We start from the raw sequence: 18990 nt of genomic DNA on the forward strand, positions 1-18990 counted from the left end.
TGATGAATGTATTAACTATCTATTAACTGATCAATGTATGACATAGAACGGATTCCGACTAAGTTCCAAGTCATTATCCGTTAACCGTTAATCGATCATCAGTTTCTATCAATAGACATTCAGAAAATATTTTCTTACCCAGAAAACTTACGTACGTGAAGTTGGCCCACCCTTTTTCACGGATTAACTTGAAACTTATACCAATATTTTGCGAGTTATTTGCGAGAATTTGCAAGTTTATTTTCAAAATTTGTGAGTAAGCCGTTTGCGAATTATAATTAAAAAACAGAAGGGTGGGCCAACTTCACGTAGCCTCTTCAAGTCGCCCTAGAACTTCAAAACCGATACCAAACGATGCGTCTTTATTTGCGAGAATTTGTGAGTCCATTTTCAAAATTTGCGAGTTCACCCCTTACCCGCAAATTCCATTTTCCTACCGTGAAGTTAGCCCACCCAAGTCGTCCTAGAATTTCGAAATTGATACCAAACGATGCGTCTTTACTTGCGAGAATTTGCGAGTTCACCCCTTACCTGCAAATTCCATTTTCCTACCGTGAAGTCAGCACACTTAACACGCCCTAGAATTTCAATGGCCCGTTTTTAAAGGAAACAAAGTAATAACCGGTTGTAGATAAGATCTTTTGTCACCACAGCTAGGTTGCAAAAAAATCAGTTTTTTTTAAAAAAAAAACATAAATTTATTTGTTTAAACGTTTTATTTGTTCAAAACAATAATTTTTATGTTTTAAACAGTTTTTAATTGTTATTTTATTCGTAAGTTTTAAACATTGTTTAAAACAATTTTTTTTTTATTTAAAACTAAATTTATAAAAATATTTTCCCTAAATGAGATTATTACTCTCAGATTTTTAACCAAAGTACAGTACAGGTGAAAGGTGATTTTATATAGATACTGTGATTTTTGAATAGTTCTAAAAAATTATTAAAAACCATTGTTTCTACCTATTATTTTACTTTTTTAATACAATTTATAAAATAAAATAATAATATCCTTTATTTATATAAAGAATAAATTATCATACTATTTTAAATATGTTTGAACGGTCATTTTTACATTTTCCACTGTTGTTATATTATAAATTTACCTACCTAAAAATTATGATTTACGACTTGCGAGTATGTAACTTATGACTTATTAGTTGTAGACACGTCTTTCAATTATAATTATGGTCTATAGCAACTCAATAGAACCTTCCGGAGGACACATGTTTTTTTCCAATTAAAGACACTTCATAATACAATGATTTGATATAATTTTAAATTTGTTATCCAAATAAAGAGCTATATTTAGTTTTATCTATTGAAAACTATTTTGATTTAATCGGTCGATTTTTAGCTGTTTATTTTTCGTCATTTGTTTTAACGTGTTATGTCGCGGTTGTGCAACTGATGTAACTTTATTATTTTAATTTTATATTGTGTTGAAAATAAAATGGCAAATTCAAAGGTAAGATTCAATATTTATTTTTTAAATTATTGTTTATTTTATTCTAATTGATTAATAATTTTTTTGCTCTCTACACAAAAATAATGTACACTTATTACTAAGTACAGTGATCCCTCATTATCCGCGGTTGGGTCCACAATAACATATTATTAAAACGATTGCCATTGCGATAACCTCGTTCTGCTAATCACCAATGCACCGGCGCGATGGCAGAACCAGTTCTCCAATAATAGATATCACAGAATTACTTAATTTATAATATATTAAAAATATAATAAAATAGTAACTTCTTTTTATTTTAGCTATACCATAAACAGACACGAATGAACTACTACAGCTGATTTCTAAAATTTTCATTTACAAAATTACACCTATTTTTTATCTTTGAGAGTTTATTTATAGGTTTTTTAATTATGACAATATTTAGCCCAGTTCCATTTGGGTATAATATAATATAAAATAAACAGATTGAGAACAATGCGGGCACTATAATGGCGGCAACGATTCGTGGAAGAAGGTTACTTCCACACGCGCATGCACAATTCAAAATACACTGTTGCGAGGAATATGATTTGGTTCTGTTTTTTTCGAAAAGAAACAATTTTTTGCCAATCATACTGTTTTCCTTTATCATCAGATAGAACTTCTAAAAACATTTGAATTAGTCATGAAGTTTACTTGAAATCGACTTTTTTACATTTTAAAATTATTTTATCAATTTCATATTATTTACATTATAAATTTATTATTATTTTAAATTTTAAAATCAGTTTTTTAAGGGTAAAAAAATAATAATTCAAAGAAGTAAAATTGTCGTTTTCAAGTCAACTTCATGACGAATTCAAGTGAAAAAGGGTGGGCTAACTTCACGTACGTAGAAAACTTCCAAATTTGCACATATCGTATTCTTATTTTCTCCAATTTACTAGGTTTTTCCTTGTCTTAACGATCCCTAATTTCAACCAATTAAGTGTTTACCATGCCTCGTACTTAATGTTTTGTCCTGACAGTAGGCTCTTCATTGCTCGTCTCCATTTCATTTGCTATATTCCATATTCTGTTTTTTTTTTAAAAAATCTTACTATATGATTTTCTATTGTACTATGTATAAAGCGTTGTCTCAATTTGATGGGTTTACTCACTAACTAGTGATGAAAAATAATTAACAATTTCTAAGCTCTTTATATTCTTCAAATGAATTTTAAAAAAAATATCTTACAACAACTGATTTAAGACCTAGATTAACTCTATTATTAGACGATTCAGATGTGGGTGTTATAAAGTAATTTATTACAATTCCCGACTCCCTCAGACTGAGATAATAAAATATAACTATAAAGCCGTGTACACGCATCGTACTTAGCATTTAAATGTAATGGAACAGAGTTCGTGCTCGTTTGAATACAGTGGCGTATTTAAGATTTTTCCGCCTATAGGCACTTTCCAATTTGCCGCCTCCCCCCTCCATCATTCCTAAAATTATTTATAAAACATATTTAAATATACAATTTATTATATTATAATATTATATTAAAAAATATACATTATTAATGAACATTAAATTACAAATATTAAAACTTTAAATTTTTTCTTCTACTTTTTTCCTCGGCAAATGCATCAATTAAATCATCGCAATTTAAAGTCGACAGTAAATTCGCTTCGATATTCAATATAGTCAAACTATTGAGTTTTTCACTGCCCATAGTCGATCTTAAATAATTTTTGATTCGTTTAAGACATGAAAAAGAACGCTCAGTAGTACAGTTAGAAGTTGGAGTACAAACATATATTCTAAGTGCTATATCTATATTAGGATACACGTCCGTAAGAGAATCTTCTCGTAATAATTTACACATTTGTAGAGGAGAAATGCAATTAATTTGTTTATTTGAAGATTCCAAATAGGATTTAAAATGTATACATTCTGTTGAAAATGCTTTTTTAATATCATCTTTGTAACATTCTTGTAACTTATTGGCAAATTCTATTATTTCCGAAACACTTAAAGAAATAAGCTTGTGGAGTACGATAAATTTTGTGTAGTAAAAATCATAAGCCTGTCGCCATTTTTCTAATTCACTTGCTATTCGATCAATAACCACATAAAATGTAAATATTTTAAACTTTCCACGACCATTCATTGATGTATCAGTATCGCTTTTTTTATCATAAAATACTTTCCTTTTTTTTTAGACGGGACTTTCCATCTTGATATAATTCAATTCCTGACATAGTTTTTGCTTGTTCTTCAAAATAGTCAAATCTATCCCGAGTTTCTCGAATAAGATTAATAAGCGATGTATATAACTTTGAAGCAGTACCAATATCAATTGCAGTACCTTGTAAAGTTTTGTTAGTTATATTAAACTGTTCTAATACATATGTCCAAAACACGGTCAAAAATGCGGTTTCCAAAGATTGTAAACTTTTAAAAAGACCTTTGGCTTCGTTTCTGGTAATGCATTTTTCGTTTTCATTATTTTTAATAAGTGATAATGAGTTTATTATTTCTGACCATGATGCATTTAAAGCTCTACATGCATCCGCGCGAGCTGACCATCTAGTTATTGATAAGGATTTAAGTGTGTATGAATTTTGCTTCATATTGTCGTGTAAAATATTCCATCTATGAGTAAATGCTGTGAAAAAATTGTAAAGTTGTTGAATAAGTCCAAAAAATGAAGATGCATCACTACAACATTCTGCGGCAGATGTTCCTACTAGATTTAAAGAGTGTGCAGCGCATGGTACAAAATAAGCTAAGGGGTTTAATACTTTTATTCGGGCCTGCAAACCTGTATAAATGCCGGATATATTACTGGCGTTATCGTATGCCTGTCCTCGACAATTAGCAATATCAATGTTATGAACCTTTAAAATATTTAAAATAGCATCTACTAATTGTTCAGCTTTGTGTCCTGTATTAGGAGTGAAACATAAAAAACGTTCAATAGGTTAGCCGTTATGCTGTACATATCTCACCATAAAAGAAAGTTGGTCGACATGAGAGATATCTGGGGTAGAATCTACGCTTATTGAAAAGTATTTAGATTTCATTAACTCTTGTATTATAGTATTTTTCATTTTTTTCGTAATTAATTGTATAAACTCATCACAAATACCGTGTGATAAATAAGAAGTTGTACCGCTTCCTTTATTACTAAAACGTGCAATATGATCTGCTAAAAATTAATCGAATTGATTTAATAATTCTAAAAACATCATATAGTTTCCATTGTGATTATAACCAAAAATAGAATTATGACCACGTAACGGTAATCCACGAGAAGTTAGTGATTTTATTGTAGCAACTACTCTTTTCAAAACATTTCTCCAGTATATAGTCTCTTCCTGTAGTTGTAGTACTAAACTGTTATCAATTTTTCCGGGTTCTTTACCTCGCAATTATATGTTATAATTGAATTTTTATGTTCTTGACTATTTTCATGCCAATTGAAACGCTGATTGGCATTTTTCCAGTCATTATAACCCTCTGTTACAAGTTGAATTTTGTTTAAACTTTTTTCAAATAAACGACAAGGCCCACAAAATACTACACCTTTACTTTTAGAATATACAAGCTATGAACGTAATGCAAGTTCACCATTTAACATTTTCCTCTGAAAAACTTTTGTTAAATACCGTGTTTTGTCATTATATTTTCGACCGGAATAAGAAAAATCATCGGTTAGATTTTGATTTAAGCCATGTTTTGCTACATAGTTACGAAAAGATTCATTAATTAACCATTTATCGGGATCGGTTTCAAAAAAAATTGGAAGTAAATGTTCGGATTTATTGAAATTTTTTTCTGTGTCTACATTTTTTCAGAATTATTATCAATAATTGTATTTATTTCAACTTGTTGGGTTTCTACTTCTATGCTTTCACCACTATTCGAATCAGGATTTTTTTTTTAAATACGTATGCAATTTTGGAGTTTTATTTAAAATATTTTTTTCTTTTTCGTTTTTTAATTTCGACAATCTTTTGTACTCATGTCCACTTAATCTTTTCCTACCATCAGCCATTGTTACAACTTATAACCTAGTTTAATTAAAATAAAATCTCTAAGAAAATTTACGTACAAAATAATTTTATAATAATTAAGTTATAAATTCACAAATTACCTGTCGTCAAGATTTAAAAATTATACTGCCCGTGTATCGTCCATGTGTCCACTGTCCAACAATTCAGTAATGACTAATGCAGTTTATATAAAATTGAATACCTATTATTATTAAAAGAATTGGAATAAAAGTTAAAGACGGGCGGCTCCATAACGATAAGCGGGTATTTCCCTGTCATTATATAACTATAAACTACGCTGTTTGTCTGTCTACCGAACCCGTATTGAATGCGCGTATGTTTTGTTATCTATGTGCTCGTACTATGTTGCGTATGTGTATAATATAGTAGGTACATGTAGAAAGATGTTTAATTTTGTGCGAACAAAAAATTAGTTATAAGTTTGATTTCATTAAATGAAAAATACTTATTGTAATTTTGTAAAAAAAATTAATTAAAATTGCCGCCCTCCAAATGTTGCCGCTCTAGGCCCGGGACTATAGGGCCTGTGCTTAAATACGCCCCTGTTTGAATGTTACATGTTACAAACATTCGGGGCGAGCACTACTCTGTATCGGTTGTTCGCTGATCTATCCATCAGTTATTACCAGGGGTGGATAGGGCCGCCGGGACACCGGGATTTTCCCGGTAGGCTGCTACTTATATTGATAAAAATGGGCCGATGAAAAATATTACTACTAATACTATTATACATATACATATATACAAATTAAAGTAAATAAATATAATACTGATAATATATATATATTTAAATCTAGCTTAAATCTATAAATATCATAGTAAATTCCTTTAAAATGAAGAAGAAAAAAAGTATTTACAGAGGGGTTACATAATTTTAAATGTAATTTTTTTACGTATTATTTTAATTGAATGATCAAAAATTAAAAATTAAAATTTTATTCAAAATTTCGAGTGCAATTTTTTTTCTTTAATGCATATTTTAACATATTAGTGTTTAACATATACTTGTGCATGTTAAAGATCTTTTAGCGCATATTTGATTGGTTTTTAATGCATATAATTCCGTGCTATAATGATAACTGATTGTTCATATTTAAATTATCACATATAGTCACTAATAAAATCCCACGGCTAAGTTGATTACTGATATATTATGTTTTTCCACAATAATTATACGCGAACCATGTAAATAGTATAATATTTCTAAAATATTATATAACCAGGTATGCTTCAAAACGAATTAAAAAGAAAAGGAGGTGCAAAAAATAAAAGAGATAAAAATCGTAAAGTTGTTAGAAGAGAGCGAAACAAGTGTAAATTTGGATAGTATAATATATATTATTATTTTAAATATTATTTAAGAACGTCGAAAAAAAAAGGTGGTGATTGTCGGGTGGGTTCTCTCAAAGTTGAGGTAATTGTTTAGTTGGAACTTGGATATAATCATGCGGGCCGCTGTATTCTATTTTTTCCGGACCGGTCAGATTATGCCTATCCGCCCCTGGTTATTACAAATATATGTCAAATGAATATATGAGTATATCACCGGGGACGATTCGCTGCAAACAACTGGTTTACCGTCCATGTCTAGCGTCGTGTCGTAACGTAACATTTCTTTGATGTTCGACAAAATATCGACACTCGGATGGATCGTCAGCGTCGCGAACTGAACACGCGCGAATGATATAGTAACACCATACACACCATACCACCACCACACACACACAGTTACATTACGCCTGTTTCGTTGTGTACCCGACTAAAGGGACTTCAGACTATGCCAGTAATTTAGTCAAGTAGCGAGTATTTTAGTAATTAACCATGTATGAACAGATCGATTTATTCGAGTAGTTTAGTAAAGTAATTTAGTTTAGTCAATCCATTCTATTCTATTTTTTTGGTCGAGTAGTTTAGTAGTTAGTAAATCACTTACCACTCGACTAAATTACTGGCATAGTCTGAACTAACCTTTACTGTGTGTAATGATTTACACCATTTTATACCGTGATATAAACTAATAAATAACGGTTCTTTCGATACCCGCACAGACAACACAATTCAAATAATAAAGGCCTAACCCAACAATATACCATTAACATCATAGGTCGAATCTTCAAAGGACCTGTCCAAAATATATTCCCCGCCATACGACCTTATATAACAGGGACACATAACTCTCTCCCAGCGCTCTTGCCCATAGGCCAACAGTGCATACGTAAAGGGCTCTTGATCATAGGTCGTAAGTGCGTGCGCACTCACCGTTAGATAATATAACAAGGAATCTCTAGTAACAAGTGATAATTAGGTGCAATTATTTCACTTTTAAATTCATTTTTCTATTTGAATTTTCTGTGCGAATGTTGAAAAATGTCCAGCTTTGGTTCATCAAATCCTGTGTCTGTCTTTCTTTATTTCAACTTCATTATACTCCTAAGATAGTTTATAAGCCTATTTGGCATCCGAATACCCAATTCCGTACAAGTAAGTGCTATTTTATTTGGCTTGCCAGACTGTTCAGTTGTAATGATCGGCTCTTAAACCTTTGTAACCCCGAGAGCCCTCCATTAAACAAGGAGGAAGTTAATTAACCCACTATATCCTATTGTAATGATGTGCATCATTCGATTGTAAAGGACGGTACAAATATTTTATAATAATGTAAACTATTTGTATGTACGTGATTTTAAACCATTTTAAATAAATAAATAACGGTTCCTTCGATACCCGCGCGGACAACACAAATCGAACAATAAAGACTAATCTTCGAAGGACCGCTCAAGATCCATACCGACATACGTCTCTATATAATAGGGACACACACTACCCTTTCCAGAGCTCTTGATATTAGGTCGTCAGTGCATGCGCACCGATCATAAGATTAAGAGAGTTTATACGCGTGGTTTATTTTGACTAGTGATCCATTCGACTTGTGTTCTTCATACGAGTGTTGAAGAGTATCCGGTTCCAGTGCAATTCAATTCTGCATTTATCCTTTTTTTTCAACCTCACATCGATATTTGAAGGTCTATGGTGAAACAAGTAAGTGCTGCTTTATTTAGCTTGGTAGACTGTATAATTTCGCTGATTGGTTTTCGAACCTTTACAACCCAGATAGCCCTCCCTTAAACAAGGAGGAAGATAACAACCCTTTAATACATTCATATTTCACCACCATTTACATATATACCACCATCCCCCACACCATTTTATTTTATTTTTTGTATTTTTGGGTTGTTAAGTATGTGTGCATTGTACTTGTTATGTATGTGTTGTAACAACCATCATCATACGAATTTTGCAATACAATTTTTATTTTTATTTTTCATACAATCTGTACAATAATATATCTGTAATTGTACAATCTTTTTATCTTTTTTTTTTGTGATAACCGAAGATCGGTTGGATACAGATGCTTCCGTCCGAAAATGTATTTAAAAAATTATACTTCCAAAGAAGTTCCCTCCACGAGTGGCTGCTCGCTTGTTAGACAATCGATATGTCTGTAGTGAAGTGGTCACTTCAGTAATCTCGTAACGCAGTTATGACATTGTATCTGGTTCTGTCTTTTGTTTGGTTTTCTCAACCCGGTCTGCATCCGCCAGCAACGATGTCACGTGCTGCTCCGATATGTTTGACATGGCTTCTCTCGCCCTGGTGCCTATCGCCAAGACGAGTCATCGATACCTGACCGAACTCGCCCCTACCCAGATAACGTGGAACATGCGTGCACCCTCCCTAGGTTCCGTTTTCTCAGATCGTCATTCTCTTTCGCCTTCTTCTTGGACCGGCTCGTGGAGTTCGTCGACCTGCTTACCTCCTGCCCTCTCTTTCCTCCTATTTCCAGGACAAGATCGTTTGCGCCATCTCAATGCACGATTGTCTTCCGCGTGACCATGCCGATATAAGGGGTCCGTACAGGTCAGTAATGTCACGTTAAGCTATGTAGCCGCTCCGGGCAAATTAAAATATGCCACCCTTAAGAAAATTACAATTCAAAATAAAAAATAATAAATGTAATAGAAATAATATGTAATATAGTTATACAATCATACAAAAGAAAAATTATAATTATATATTTTTATTTTATGTCGATCCTCAAAAATTTGCCGCATCGGGGCAATTGGCCCCCCTTGCCACCCGTTAAACGTGACTCTGCTGGGTAGGGTCCGGGTCTCGTCTCGGAAGATCACGAGGTCCGCACAGCAGGTCTACGACGTCACCACCCTGTGTGGACCGCGTCCTCCAGTGCATCATATTCAGCAAGTCTGAGATCGCTCCAGTGCGGACACCCAACAGCGTGTGCTCTCCGGTATCCGGCTCGTTGCCACGTAGTAGTGGTGCAGGGCCCTGTTAATACGATGCAGACGTCAGTGCCCAAGTCAAATGGTAGATTATGGCCGTCTTCAGTCTCCCTGGTCAGGGCCTGGACTAGCAAATATTCATGGTGGAAAAGAGTGGGTTATAAATACATAAATTTACCGACCGCTTTCTAAAACAGAGTTCTACAATATTAATACTACTTAATTCGTTGACGATTTCTGACTATATAAATTGATCATTCATAGGTAAGGGGGTATACATCCTCCTAGTACTACCCACGTTGGAAAAAAAAATAATAAAAATAAAATATATTATTTATGTAATTTTTTTGTACTACACGGAATTACGGAGAAAATAATTTATATTTTTAAAATATTAATAATTTTTGATCGAAACCTTCAATGTAACTAAAAATAATTAAAAAAATACTTTTATAATTTATTACAGTATACAAAAACAAAATCACCGTTGCATATGTCTTTATTAAATATAATATTATTACTTACCTTTAAGCTTTAGGTAATAGAAATAATAAAACAATAATTGTGTAAATCATATTATAGTATTAATCTTTGTTTATTATAGTACGGTTAACAATTATTAATCAACAGAGAGAGTTGAAGTTCAATAACACATGATAACTATATGATAATATACATCTTGGTTAACAGATGGAACAAATTTCCTGTTCCGAATATAGTTTAGAGGATTAAACGATCGCCGACCGCCGTACAGTGTTCAGAATCTAGTATGCTCTTATGAACTTTGATTGAACTGCTGCATTATTTTAAGTCTAATACGAAAAGGTAAGGTATTATTTTAAAATCTTAATCCTAAATACTTTATGTATAAGGATGTTTATTTAATTTTTTTTTTTTTTTAATTAAATTTAGATAATTTTATAGGTATATAAATAAAGATCTAAATTCTTAGAAATGTATACATATATGTATATATAAATGTAACACGTAATACCTATTAGCAAAAATATTAAGATCAGTATGTATACATAAAATGGAAAAGAATTAATACAATGTGTACAACCAATAATAAGATTACGATAGTTATAGGATTTACGTATTTATAATATTGAATATTACTGTTCATTTAAATATTTAAAACATACATGCATAAATAATATAATACAAAATATTACTTAAGAAACACGTTTTTACTAAAACGATTTTTAAATTAGATTTTAGTTATTATTCTGAAAAACTATATACTGAGTCACTGACTTTACTCAACTAGTAAAATCATATAAATATGGGTGCTATAGGTATTAGTTATGGTGTTGGATTATTATTTTATCAATGTTTTGATTGGACTCTGTTACTTATGTCTTATAAATTAGTAATAATTTTTTAGTAACAATCAACAGTCATAGTCCATAGTGAGTTCGTGACATAAATTAAATTATATATATTTAATTACATATAAATTATATAAATTAAATATATATATATATATATATCAAAAGGTAACATATGACTATTGTTTTACTGGCTGAAAAACTCATTTTTAAAATATTCATCAAGTAAAGTGTTTATGAAATCAAATGTAGGTCCACGTTTAGGTTATTAAATTGTTCAAGAATTTTTAAAAAAATTTTATAACTAACACATTTGTTATAATAAGTGTAGTCAAATATGTATATTATGTAGGCTAAAGCTTGAGAATAATGAGAATAAAATACACTTTTATCTATAAATATTATTGATAACTTTTTTCCGGTAGGTCATACAGATAAGCATTATACATTTTGCATAATGTTCCGGTTAAAATACTATTCATCAAAGAATAAATATCCGGCTAATCTCAACAGTGATTATTTTTCAAAATTTACGGAAGGAAGTTTGTTTGATTGTTTATTTGAGATTGTAGTAATTTCCGTTTTAAAATGCTATGTTAAATTCACATTGTGAATTAGTATGTAGAAACTTAATAAATTAATTAATTTAATTGACCATTTTGGAGGGTGTTTGAATGCTTTTTGGGTGTTTATTTATAATAATCAATAAATAACAGGTTTAATTTATGTAATTACTAATTACGTATTATGCATAATTATGAGCAGTATCCTTTAAATGCAAAATTTTAATAAATCTTATTTTTAATTAAAATTAAACTATAAGAAAACAATTAAATTTAAAATATTTTCAATGTTGGTATTTGTAAACACATCTGTTTTAAACTATAAAATTTATATATACCTATATATATTAAATAGGTAACTTTATATTTCTACAAATGATGTACCTATGTTTTTTAACACTTGGAATATTTAAATAAACATTTCGTCTAAATATACTAATTATTTCTTCTCAATTCTGGAACACAATGTGGTAATATTGTAGATGGCAGCGTCTGCTGTAAAATTAACATAGGTGCTAGTACATAATATATTTGAATATTTTATCTTATCAAATATCAATTATCACATACCTACTATTACTAAGACGAATATAGGTACCTACACCTTAACTTTAAAATGGCTTATAAATATTACCAACTACGTTTTATTATACCAATAGATACAGCGTACCTCGAATATCCCGTAACAGTCATAATATGACCATTTATATGTCTAATCCCTTAATATTTCTGTAGGAATTCGATATTTTGTTTGGCGGTTATTGTACACGAGAGTATTATGTAATACAACCTATCATTGATTTAATTAAACATAAAAAAAGTACACATAGGCAAAGTCCCTATTTTTTATTGAACCCAACACTACAATCCGACATACAAAGTGTGTAGTCCGAAAATGGAAGTGTGCACTACGGATTCGAGAAGTGTGTACTTACCTACTAAATATTAAAAAATAAGACTAGGTACTTTGAAGGTGTTTTTCAGGAAGCCAGTTTAATCAAGACAGGTGATGAGGACTTAAATATATATATATATATATTAAATTTTAAATTATATATTCCACATTAAAAAATAATTTGTAAACAATTTTCAGATTTATACTAGTCAAAATTATATTTTCAGATTTAAGAATAATAATAAACTAATAGTAAATAAAAAAAAACTATTACTAAAAATTATTATTGGCATTGTACTACAAATTATAATTATATGGAAGGGGGTAGAGGGGACTCTGTATCAATAAAAAAAGTGTACGAATTTTTATGAAAAATAGGGGCTAGGTTAGTCTAGGTATAGGCATCAATGATACGTTTTAAATATGATCCTCGAATAATCGAAAAATAACCAATTTTACAAATAATATACTCATAACGCTAAGTGATTAATATTTAAACAATTTTGTACTTAGATTTAAAAATATATATATCTAGTTGGTTAAATGTCATTGGATTAAATAGTTACAATTGAAGATTTTCAAAGCTTTTATTAGGAAATTAAAAATAATTTTTGAATGGTTATTGTTTTTTTTTTTTTTTAATAAGTTTATTATAAGTAGCTACTTATATAAATATAGATGACTTGTATTTCAATTAAATGCCGTCATTAAACTCTCTCTTAAGAAAAAAAAATAATTGCAAAATTAATTAACCTAATTCATTTTTATTTAATATACGTAATTAATACGAATTGCTGGACAAGACTATAATATAATAATTAGGTCTTGTATATTTAATTTTACGAATAGAAATATGCTCCTTAAAAAATATATATGTTGAATGTTTTCATATAACCAATTCGAAATTACGACAAATACGATACGGGTGGTCTTCTTAAATGCTTTTAATGAGAAAATGTAAAAGCATTTAATTCATCTTCAATATTAAACTAAGGCGCTATAGATTTAAGTCGTTGTTTTCGAGTTTTTAAATGAAAATAAAAGTAATGGATCTCTTTAAAGTTTTTAGTTAAATAATTTAAGTTAAATTGTAGTTGAAAATTATTCCACTTAAAAAAAAAATAAAATAATAAAACATATGAATGTGTCTACAGTAATGATCTATAGTCAGTGCCGTCGCAAGTTTTTGCAAGGCCTTAAGCAAAATCAGTATAATTTCCTTACTTCTAAATATATTTAACAATTCTAACTTGACAAATTGTGAGCCCCGAATTTATTTGAAGTGCGATGCCCTAGACAATTGCCTAAGTTGCTTGCTCGCTAACGACGGCACTGTATATAGTTATGAATTAGTTCACTCTATTATTATTTTTTATGAAATATATAAGTCAAATCAACAACATTTCTAAAATGTAAAAAGAGTTTGAAAATAAATTACATTTTTTTTTTTTTTATTATAAATATAATATTTTAATCATTTGTGTATACTTACCTATTTATTTTTAAGAGACTATTTCAATATGGTTCATTTCAATGCTATTGTAATCGGAACGTTAGTACTTTTAGTACTTTGTGAACGCTCTATGTCTTTGGAAGAAAAACAGGTAAAAATATTCAATTATTGTTTTGTAATCATTTGAAAAATCATATTATCATACAACATTGGTACATTCTATATTTTTAACAGAGCACTTGCAATAAGAAATAGTAAAAGAAAAGTTTAAAAATTATATTTTACGATATTAGACATAAATGTTTTATTAGAATATGTAACATAAATAAGATTTACGTTAGATAATAAATTAAGCACCAATAAATAATAAAAAAAAATATAAATTTTTTTAAATAAGTTTAAAAATTATAATCAATAATACTCATAAATACATTTAAAAAAAAATGTGATGTAGTAGTTGTCACTGTGTTAATGTATTCATTTGTAAATTATTTAACATGGGAATTTTTAAAAATCTACTAAATACCTGTAATTTGTAATTTGTATCAATAATTTAGATACAGTAAAATTCAAAAAATGTTTAAAATTTTGTTCAGAAAATTTCATTCAGAAATGAAATTTACTAATAACTTTTAGAACTAAAATTAATTGTGTATCAATTACAATTTTATTTTATGTCATAATCGAAATTAAATTTTTAAATAAGTTTAAACAGACCAACATTTTATATAGTAATTATATTGTTATAATAATGTATTAATTTTTTGAAATTTAAAATTAATGCATTCTTTTATTTATTAATTATTTATAGAGAAAGTCTAAAAAGTTTAAAAATAAAATCCATGGTTTTACAAAAGATGATATAGAAAACATTATGGTTAAAGCAGCCCAAGACGAAAAAGAAATGAATGCGGCACCATACCAGGTGGATATATCACAAAATCTGGAAATGCCTGTCGAACAACAAAGTAATTATTTTTTGTTAAAAATATTATTAGAAACTTAAATAAAATAATTCCAGTCTGTATCAATCATAATAATAATAATAATAATAAAATAAGTTCTATTTATAGCCTTTGATATTTTTTTTATAAAAGTAATACTAGGATTTTATTAGTTCTGAAATTAATATATTAAAATCTATAAACTCTCACAAATAAAAATGTTATTTTATTTTTATTAATTTTTTAGGGTCTTATCTATAAAACGTTTGTTTTGATATTTAATCAAATATATACTTAAATTTGTTTGATTAATTTTGTCTGATAAATTTAAAATTACAACTACATACAGTTGTTTTAATTAACTATCCTATTGAAATTAGGATATAATTCGTAAGTTCAAAATTATACATAATACATTTTTACCAATCATTCTAAACCTCCAATTATTAATGGTATTAATGTTAAAATATGAAATTAGTAAAAAGTTGTTCATATATGTTTATAAATAAAGTAATTTTTCATGTCTAAAGAAGGAGATAATTTCAGTTTGGAGATTTTAGTTGGATAAAGCTGAACAGTTCAAAATTAAGTGTGAACTGTCATTAAATTATAACTAAAATGATAAAACACTTATAAAACAATATTTTCAGTTTGAATTATTATATTTAAATATATAACAACAAAAATATAATATTAATATTAAACTGAAATTATTAGCCACTTTTTTTTACAATTATGTATAAAATCTAATTTAATAAAATCTTAAAAATAATAATTATATTAGGGTCATAATAAAAGGTTGGATATTTTAACTTTTCACCATCGTTTATATATTTATATAAAATAATAAAAATAATATAATAAAGTAAAGTTAAACACAATTTTTTATTGTTTTTTGACTAAATATTAGTGTTTATTACTAACTAATTAAAATTGTATTATTAATAAAATATCACAATTTTAAATCCGATTGAAAATATACAAAAATCAATTATACATATTTCAGTCAACATTTATCCAAACAGATTTTATTGAGTCTTCTGGTTTTGAGGATAAAATAGCCTGTGCACCCTTAGGGAATGCATAAATTAAAAATCCATCTAGTATAATACACCCTTCTTCACAATGGTTTTCAACAAGTGCTTCTTTTTTTATTTTATCAGACTTAACTAGTTCATCATTTGATTGCCAAAGTGATCTTCCTGTAGGTTCTCGAATTGTGTACTGTAGATATTCAGAGTCTGGACTGTAAACTAGATTTTTATTGTACTCATCGACTATTTTCATACATTCTTGTTCTGATACAGATTGTTTGCTGAGATTTAAAATCCTTCGAACTTCGTCAATATTAATTTTATTCAAAGAATAACTCCAAGCACTTGATCCTGTTCCTGTACTTATGCATAATCCAGATGATTTAATCTTTAATGGTAAATTACCATCAAATTGGCACTCCAATTCAGATGTTCTTCCTGGCATTTTATCACCAATAAATACTTCATTTAATGCTAACATATCATGAGTTGAATGAGAATCTGGTCTTATTTTTACAAAATCTTGATACATATTTACTGGTGGTTCCCTCTTTCCTAAAAAAAAAAAGAAATAAAAATGATATGACCTATTTTAAAAGCAAGTGTTTTATAATTTCTTTACCTTTCATTGTCACTCTTATACGTCTTCTATTTATAAATGAATATTTTCCTTTTTCTAATGTATCAAATGTTTTCTGTATATTTCGAGAACAGATTTCTGGTAAACATAAATAGCCAAGTGATGAACTTGGATTAGAATTAATGCCTACTACTGGAGTTTCATTGTCCTGAACATAACTGGACATGACTAAGAATGTTCCATCTCCACCAATAGCAATTAGAACATCAGCCCAAGATACAGCAGCAGTATTGATATCCTTGAAAAATAACACAGTTTATTAAATTATTCTCTATTAAAATGTAATAATATGTTACCTTCAAATTTATAATTTTTGATTCAACATCCAAACCATTTATTGCAGCAGTCACTTCTTTTACAATATTATAATGTTCATTGTGTGATTCTAAAATTGTTTTTAAATTAACACCTTGGTCACTTAATTTACTCAGTAATTGTTTTTCTGAAACATTGGCATTTTCAAGACGTTCACGTTCAACTCTTGTATATTTTGCTACTAATAAAACTTTTTTGCCCTTCCATAATTGCATATATCTGCGTCCGATACACATTTGTTTGAATGCTTTTTTGGTAATCATTAGGTCCTTGTCAAAAAAATCACTGTGGTGCCGGTCGTGTATGTAAGTTAACTGAAGCTGGTGAAGCGGAATGTGTTTGTATTTCAGACTGTCCTATTGAAACAGATGATAGAAGAAAGGTAAGATTAATAAAATAACATGGTACAAATTTTTAAATTTAAAAATATACATTATACAGGTTTGTTCAAACTATAATGAAACATGGGGTTCTGACTGTGAAATTCACAGAATGCGTTGTAACTGTGAAGAAAATACAGAGAAATGCAAAAATCCAGAATTTGCTCATCTGCATGTAGAGTACTATGGTGTTTGTAAACAATTAGCTGTAAGTTTTAACTAAGTTGTTCAACTAAAATATTAATAAATTTGATAGTTGAAAATTAAATCACCAATATTCATATAAATCTATAGAAATGTTCCGATTCTGAAATGGCCGATTTTCCAAGGAGAATGAGGGAATGGCTATTCCAGATAATGCAAGATTTAGCTGAAAGAGAAGAACTTAGTCCTCATTTCACAAGAATGATACGAGATGCAGAGACAAACATGACAAAACGTTGGAGTAATGCTGCAGTTTGGAAGTGGTGTGATTTGGATGGCCACCCACATGATAAGTAAGATTTTAATAAATTAATTAATAAAATAATAATAATAATAATAATGTTACAAAATAATATCAATTGACTAAATTATTAAACATTTATCATTTTAATTTGTGGTTAAATATCATTAACTCATGCACAATATGCTGTGTTTTCTAACAGTATAAAAATATGATTTTCAACAAATTATAAAGTTAGGTGACAAGTTGGTCAAAAATTTTATTTAATCAAAACATAACATTTCTAGGATTCTATAAAATTCTCAAGAAACTAAAATTGCTTTTAAAATTATTTAAGCAATTATACACATATTTAAAAAGATCTAAAAATTTGTTCACATGTATTAATGGTGTACAATTAATGCAACAAATTCTTTTACTTGCAACAGTTTTCAAAATACAACTATATTAAATTACTATATATTGAATTTCAGGGCTGTATCAAGACATGAACTGTTCCCAATTAGAGCACCACTTTTGTACTTGGAACATTGTATAGCTCCATTTTTAAATAAATGTGATGCTGATAATGATCACATGATTACACTTAAAGAGTGGGGTAATTGTTTGGAAATACCTTATGTGAGTACTAAATATTTATTAAAAATACGAGCAATTTTGAATTAATGAATAGAAAAGCTGATATATCAATATATATTATAATGACTTATTGTTTCAGGAAATATTGGAAGAAGAATGTGATGACTTACGTTATGATCTTAACTAACAAATATTGTTATAAAATATGTTTACAGAAGGCAATTTTATTTAAAAATTATTTAATGAGTATAACATTTTTGTAGTATTTATATACATTTTATTTCAGTTTACTTTTTCTGTGTAACTATAATAATATAATAATAATAAAAAAATATATATAGTTTATGGTTTTTTTTTACTTTTTAATTTAAACATGTACTTACAAGAAATTATTTAAATTATAATTTTATATTTTTTTTTATTATTATTACTAATATCGTAATGTACCTTTACATCTTGAGAAGAAATATCTGAATTCATATAAGTTAGGTTTATCAATTCATCTTTCCAAATATTGTTCTATTCAACATGCAGAAAACTATATTAAAATGCTAAAAATATAAAAATTCTGGATAAATATGAGTTTTCTTCT

General features: G+C 28.6%; 3 protein-coding genes across 4 annotated transcripts; 1 reads left to right on the plus strand and 2 right to left on the minus strand.

The window, feature by feature from the left end:
- Positions 1-3064: 3064 nt before the first annotated feature.
- Positions 3065-5889, minus strand: LOC112691394. Of its 2 annotated transcripts, none has more exons than XM_025565645.1 (2): positions 5599-5889; positions 3065-4107 (listed from the first exon to the last, which is right to left on the minus strand). In XM_025565645.1, the coding sequence occupies exon 2, from the start codon at positions 4070-4072 to the stop codon at positions 3635-3637; it is 438 nt and encodes a 145-aa protein (XP_025421430.1). In that variant the 5' UTR covers positions 4073-4107; positions 5599-5889; the 3' UTR covers positions 3065-3634. The 2 variants fall into 2 exon arrangements, with proteins under 2 accessions (XP_025421430.1, XP_025421422.1); XM_025565637.1 differs by having other exon boundaries at positions 3065-5515.
- A 4641-nt stretch (positions 5890-10530) lies between these two features.
- LOC112691835 (SPARC) lies at positions 10531-18660 on the plus strand. The gene is made up of 8 exons (XM_025566249.1): positions 10531-10644; positions 14116-14212; positions 14873-15029; positions 17261-17376; positions 17436-17582; positions 17669-17871; positions 18293-18440; positions 18538-18660. Exons 2-8 carry the CDS (start codon positions 14129-14131, stop codon positions 18583-18585), a joined length of 903 nt encoding a protein of 300 aa, XP_025422034.1. The 5' UTR covers positions 10531-10644; positions 14116-14128; the 3' UTR covers positions 18586-18660.
- Positions 15952-17257, minus strand: LOC112691829 (NAD kinase 2, mitochondrial). The gene is made up of 3 exons (XM_025566236.1): positions 16976-17257; positions 16662-16917; positions 15952-16594 (listed from the first exon to the last, which is right to left on the minus strand). Exons 1-3 carry the CDS (start codon positions 17255-17257, stop codon positions 16008-16010), a joined length of 1125 nt encoding a protein of 374 aa, XP_025422021.1. The 3' UTR covers positions 15952-16007.
- Positions 18661-18990: the final 330 nt, after the last annotated feature.

Source organism: Sipha flava, unplaced genomic scaffold (genome assembly GCF_003268045.1).
Source record: "Sipha flava isolate LNK unplaced genomic scaffold, YSA_version1 115_pilon_pilon, whole genome shotgun sequence".
NCBI lineage: Eukaryota > Metazoa > Arthropoda > Insecta > Hemiptera > Aphididae > Sipha > Sipha flava.

Bases quoted from the DNA above. Each gene is read 5' to 3' on its own strand.
- LOC112691394 (XM_025565645.1), bottom strand. From the start codon at position 4,072: ATGAAGCAAAATTCATACACACTTAAATCCTTATCAATAACTAGATGG.
- LOC112691835 (XM_025566249.1), top strand. From the start codon at position 14,129: ATGGTTCATTTCAATGCTATTGTAATCGGAACGTTAGTACTTTTAGTA. The intron at 15,030-17,260 runs GTAATTATTTTT...GGTAATCATTAG, and splicing joins AATGCCTGTCGAACAACAAA to GTCCTTGTCAAAAAAATCAC. The intron at 17,872-18,292 runs GTAAGATTTTAA...ATTGAATTTCAG, and splicing joins GATGGCCACCCACATGATAA to GGCTGTATCAAGACATGAAC.
- LOC112691829 (XM_025566236.1), bottom strand. From the start codon at position 17,257: ATGATTACCAAAAAAGCATTCAAACAAATGTGTATCGGACGCAGATAT. The intron at 16,918-16,975 runs GTAACATATTAT...TTATTTTTCAAG, and splicing joins CAAAAATTATAAATTTGAAG to GATATCAATACTGCTGCTGT. The intron at 16,595-16,661 runs GTAAAGAAATTA...TTTTTTTTTTAG, and splicing joins TATAAGAGTGACAATGAAAG to GAAAGAGGGAACCACCAGTA.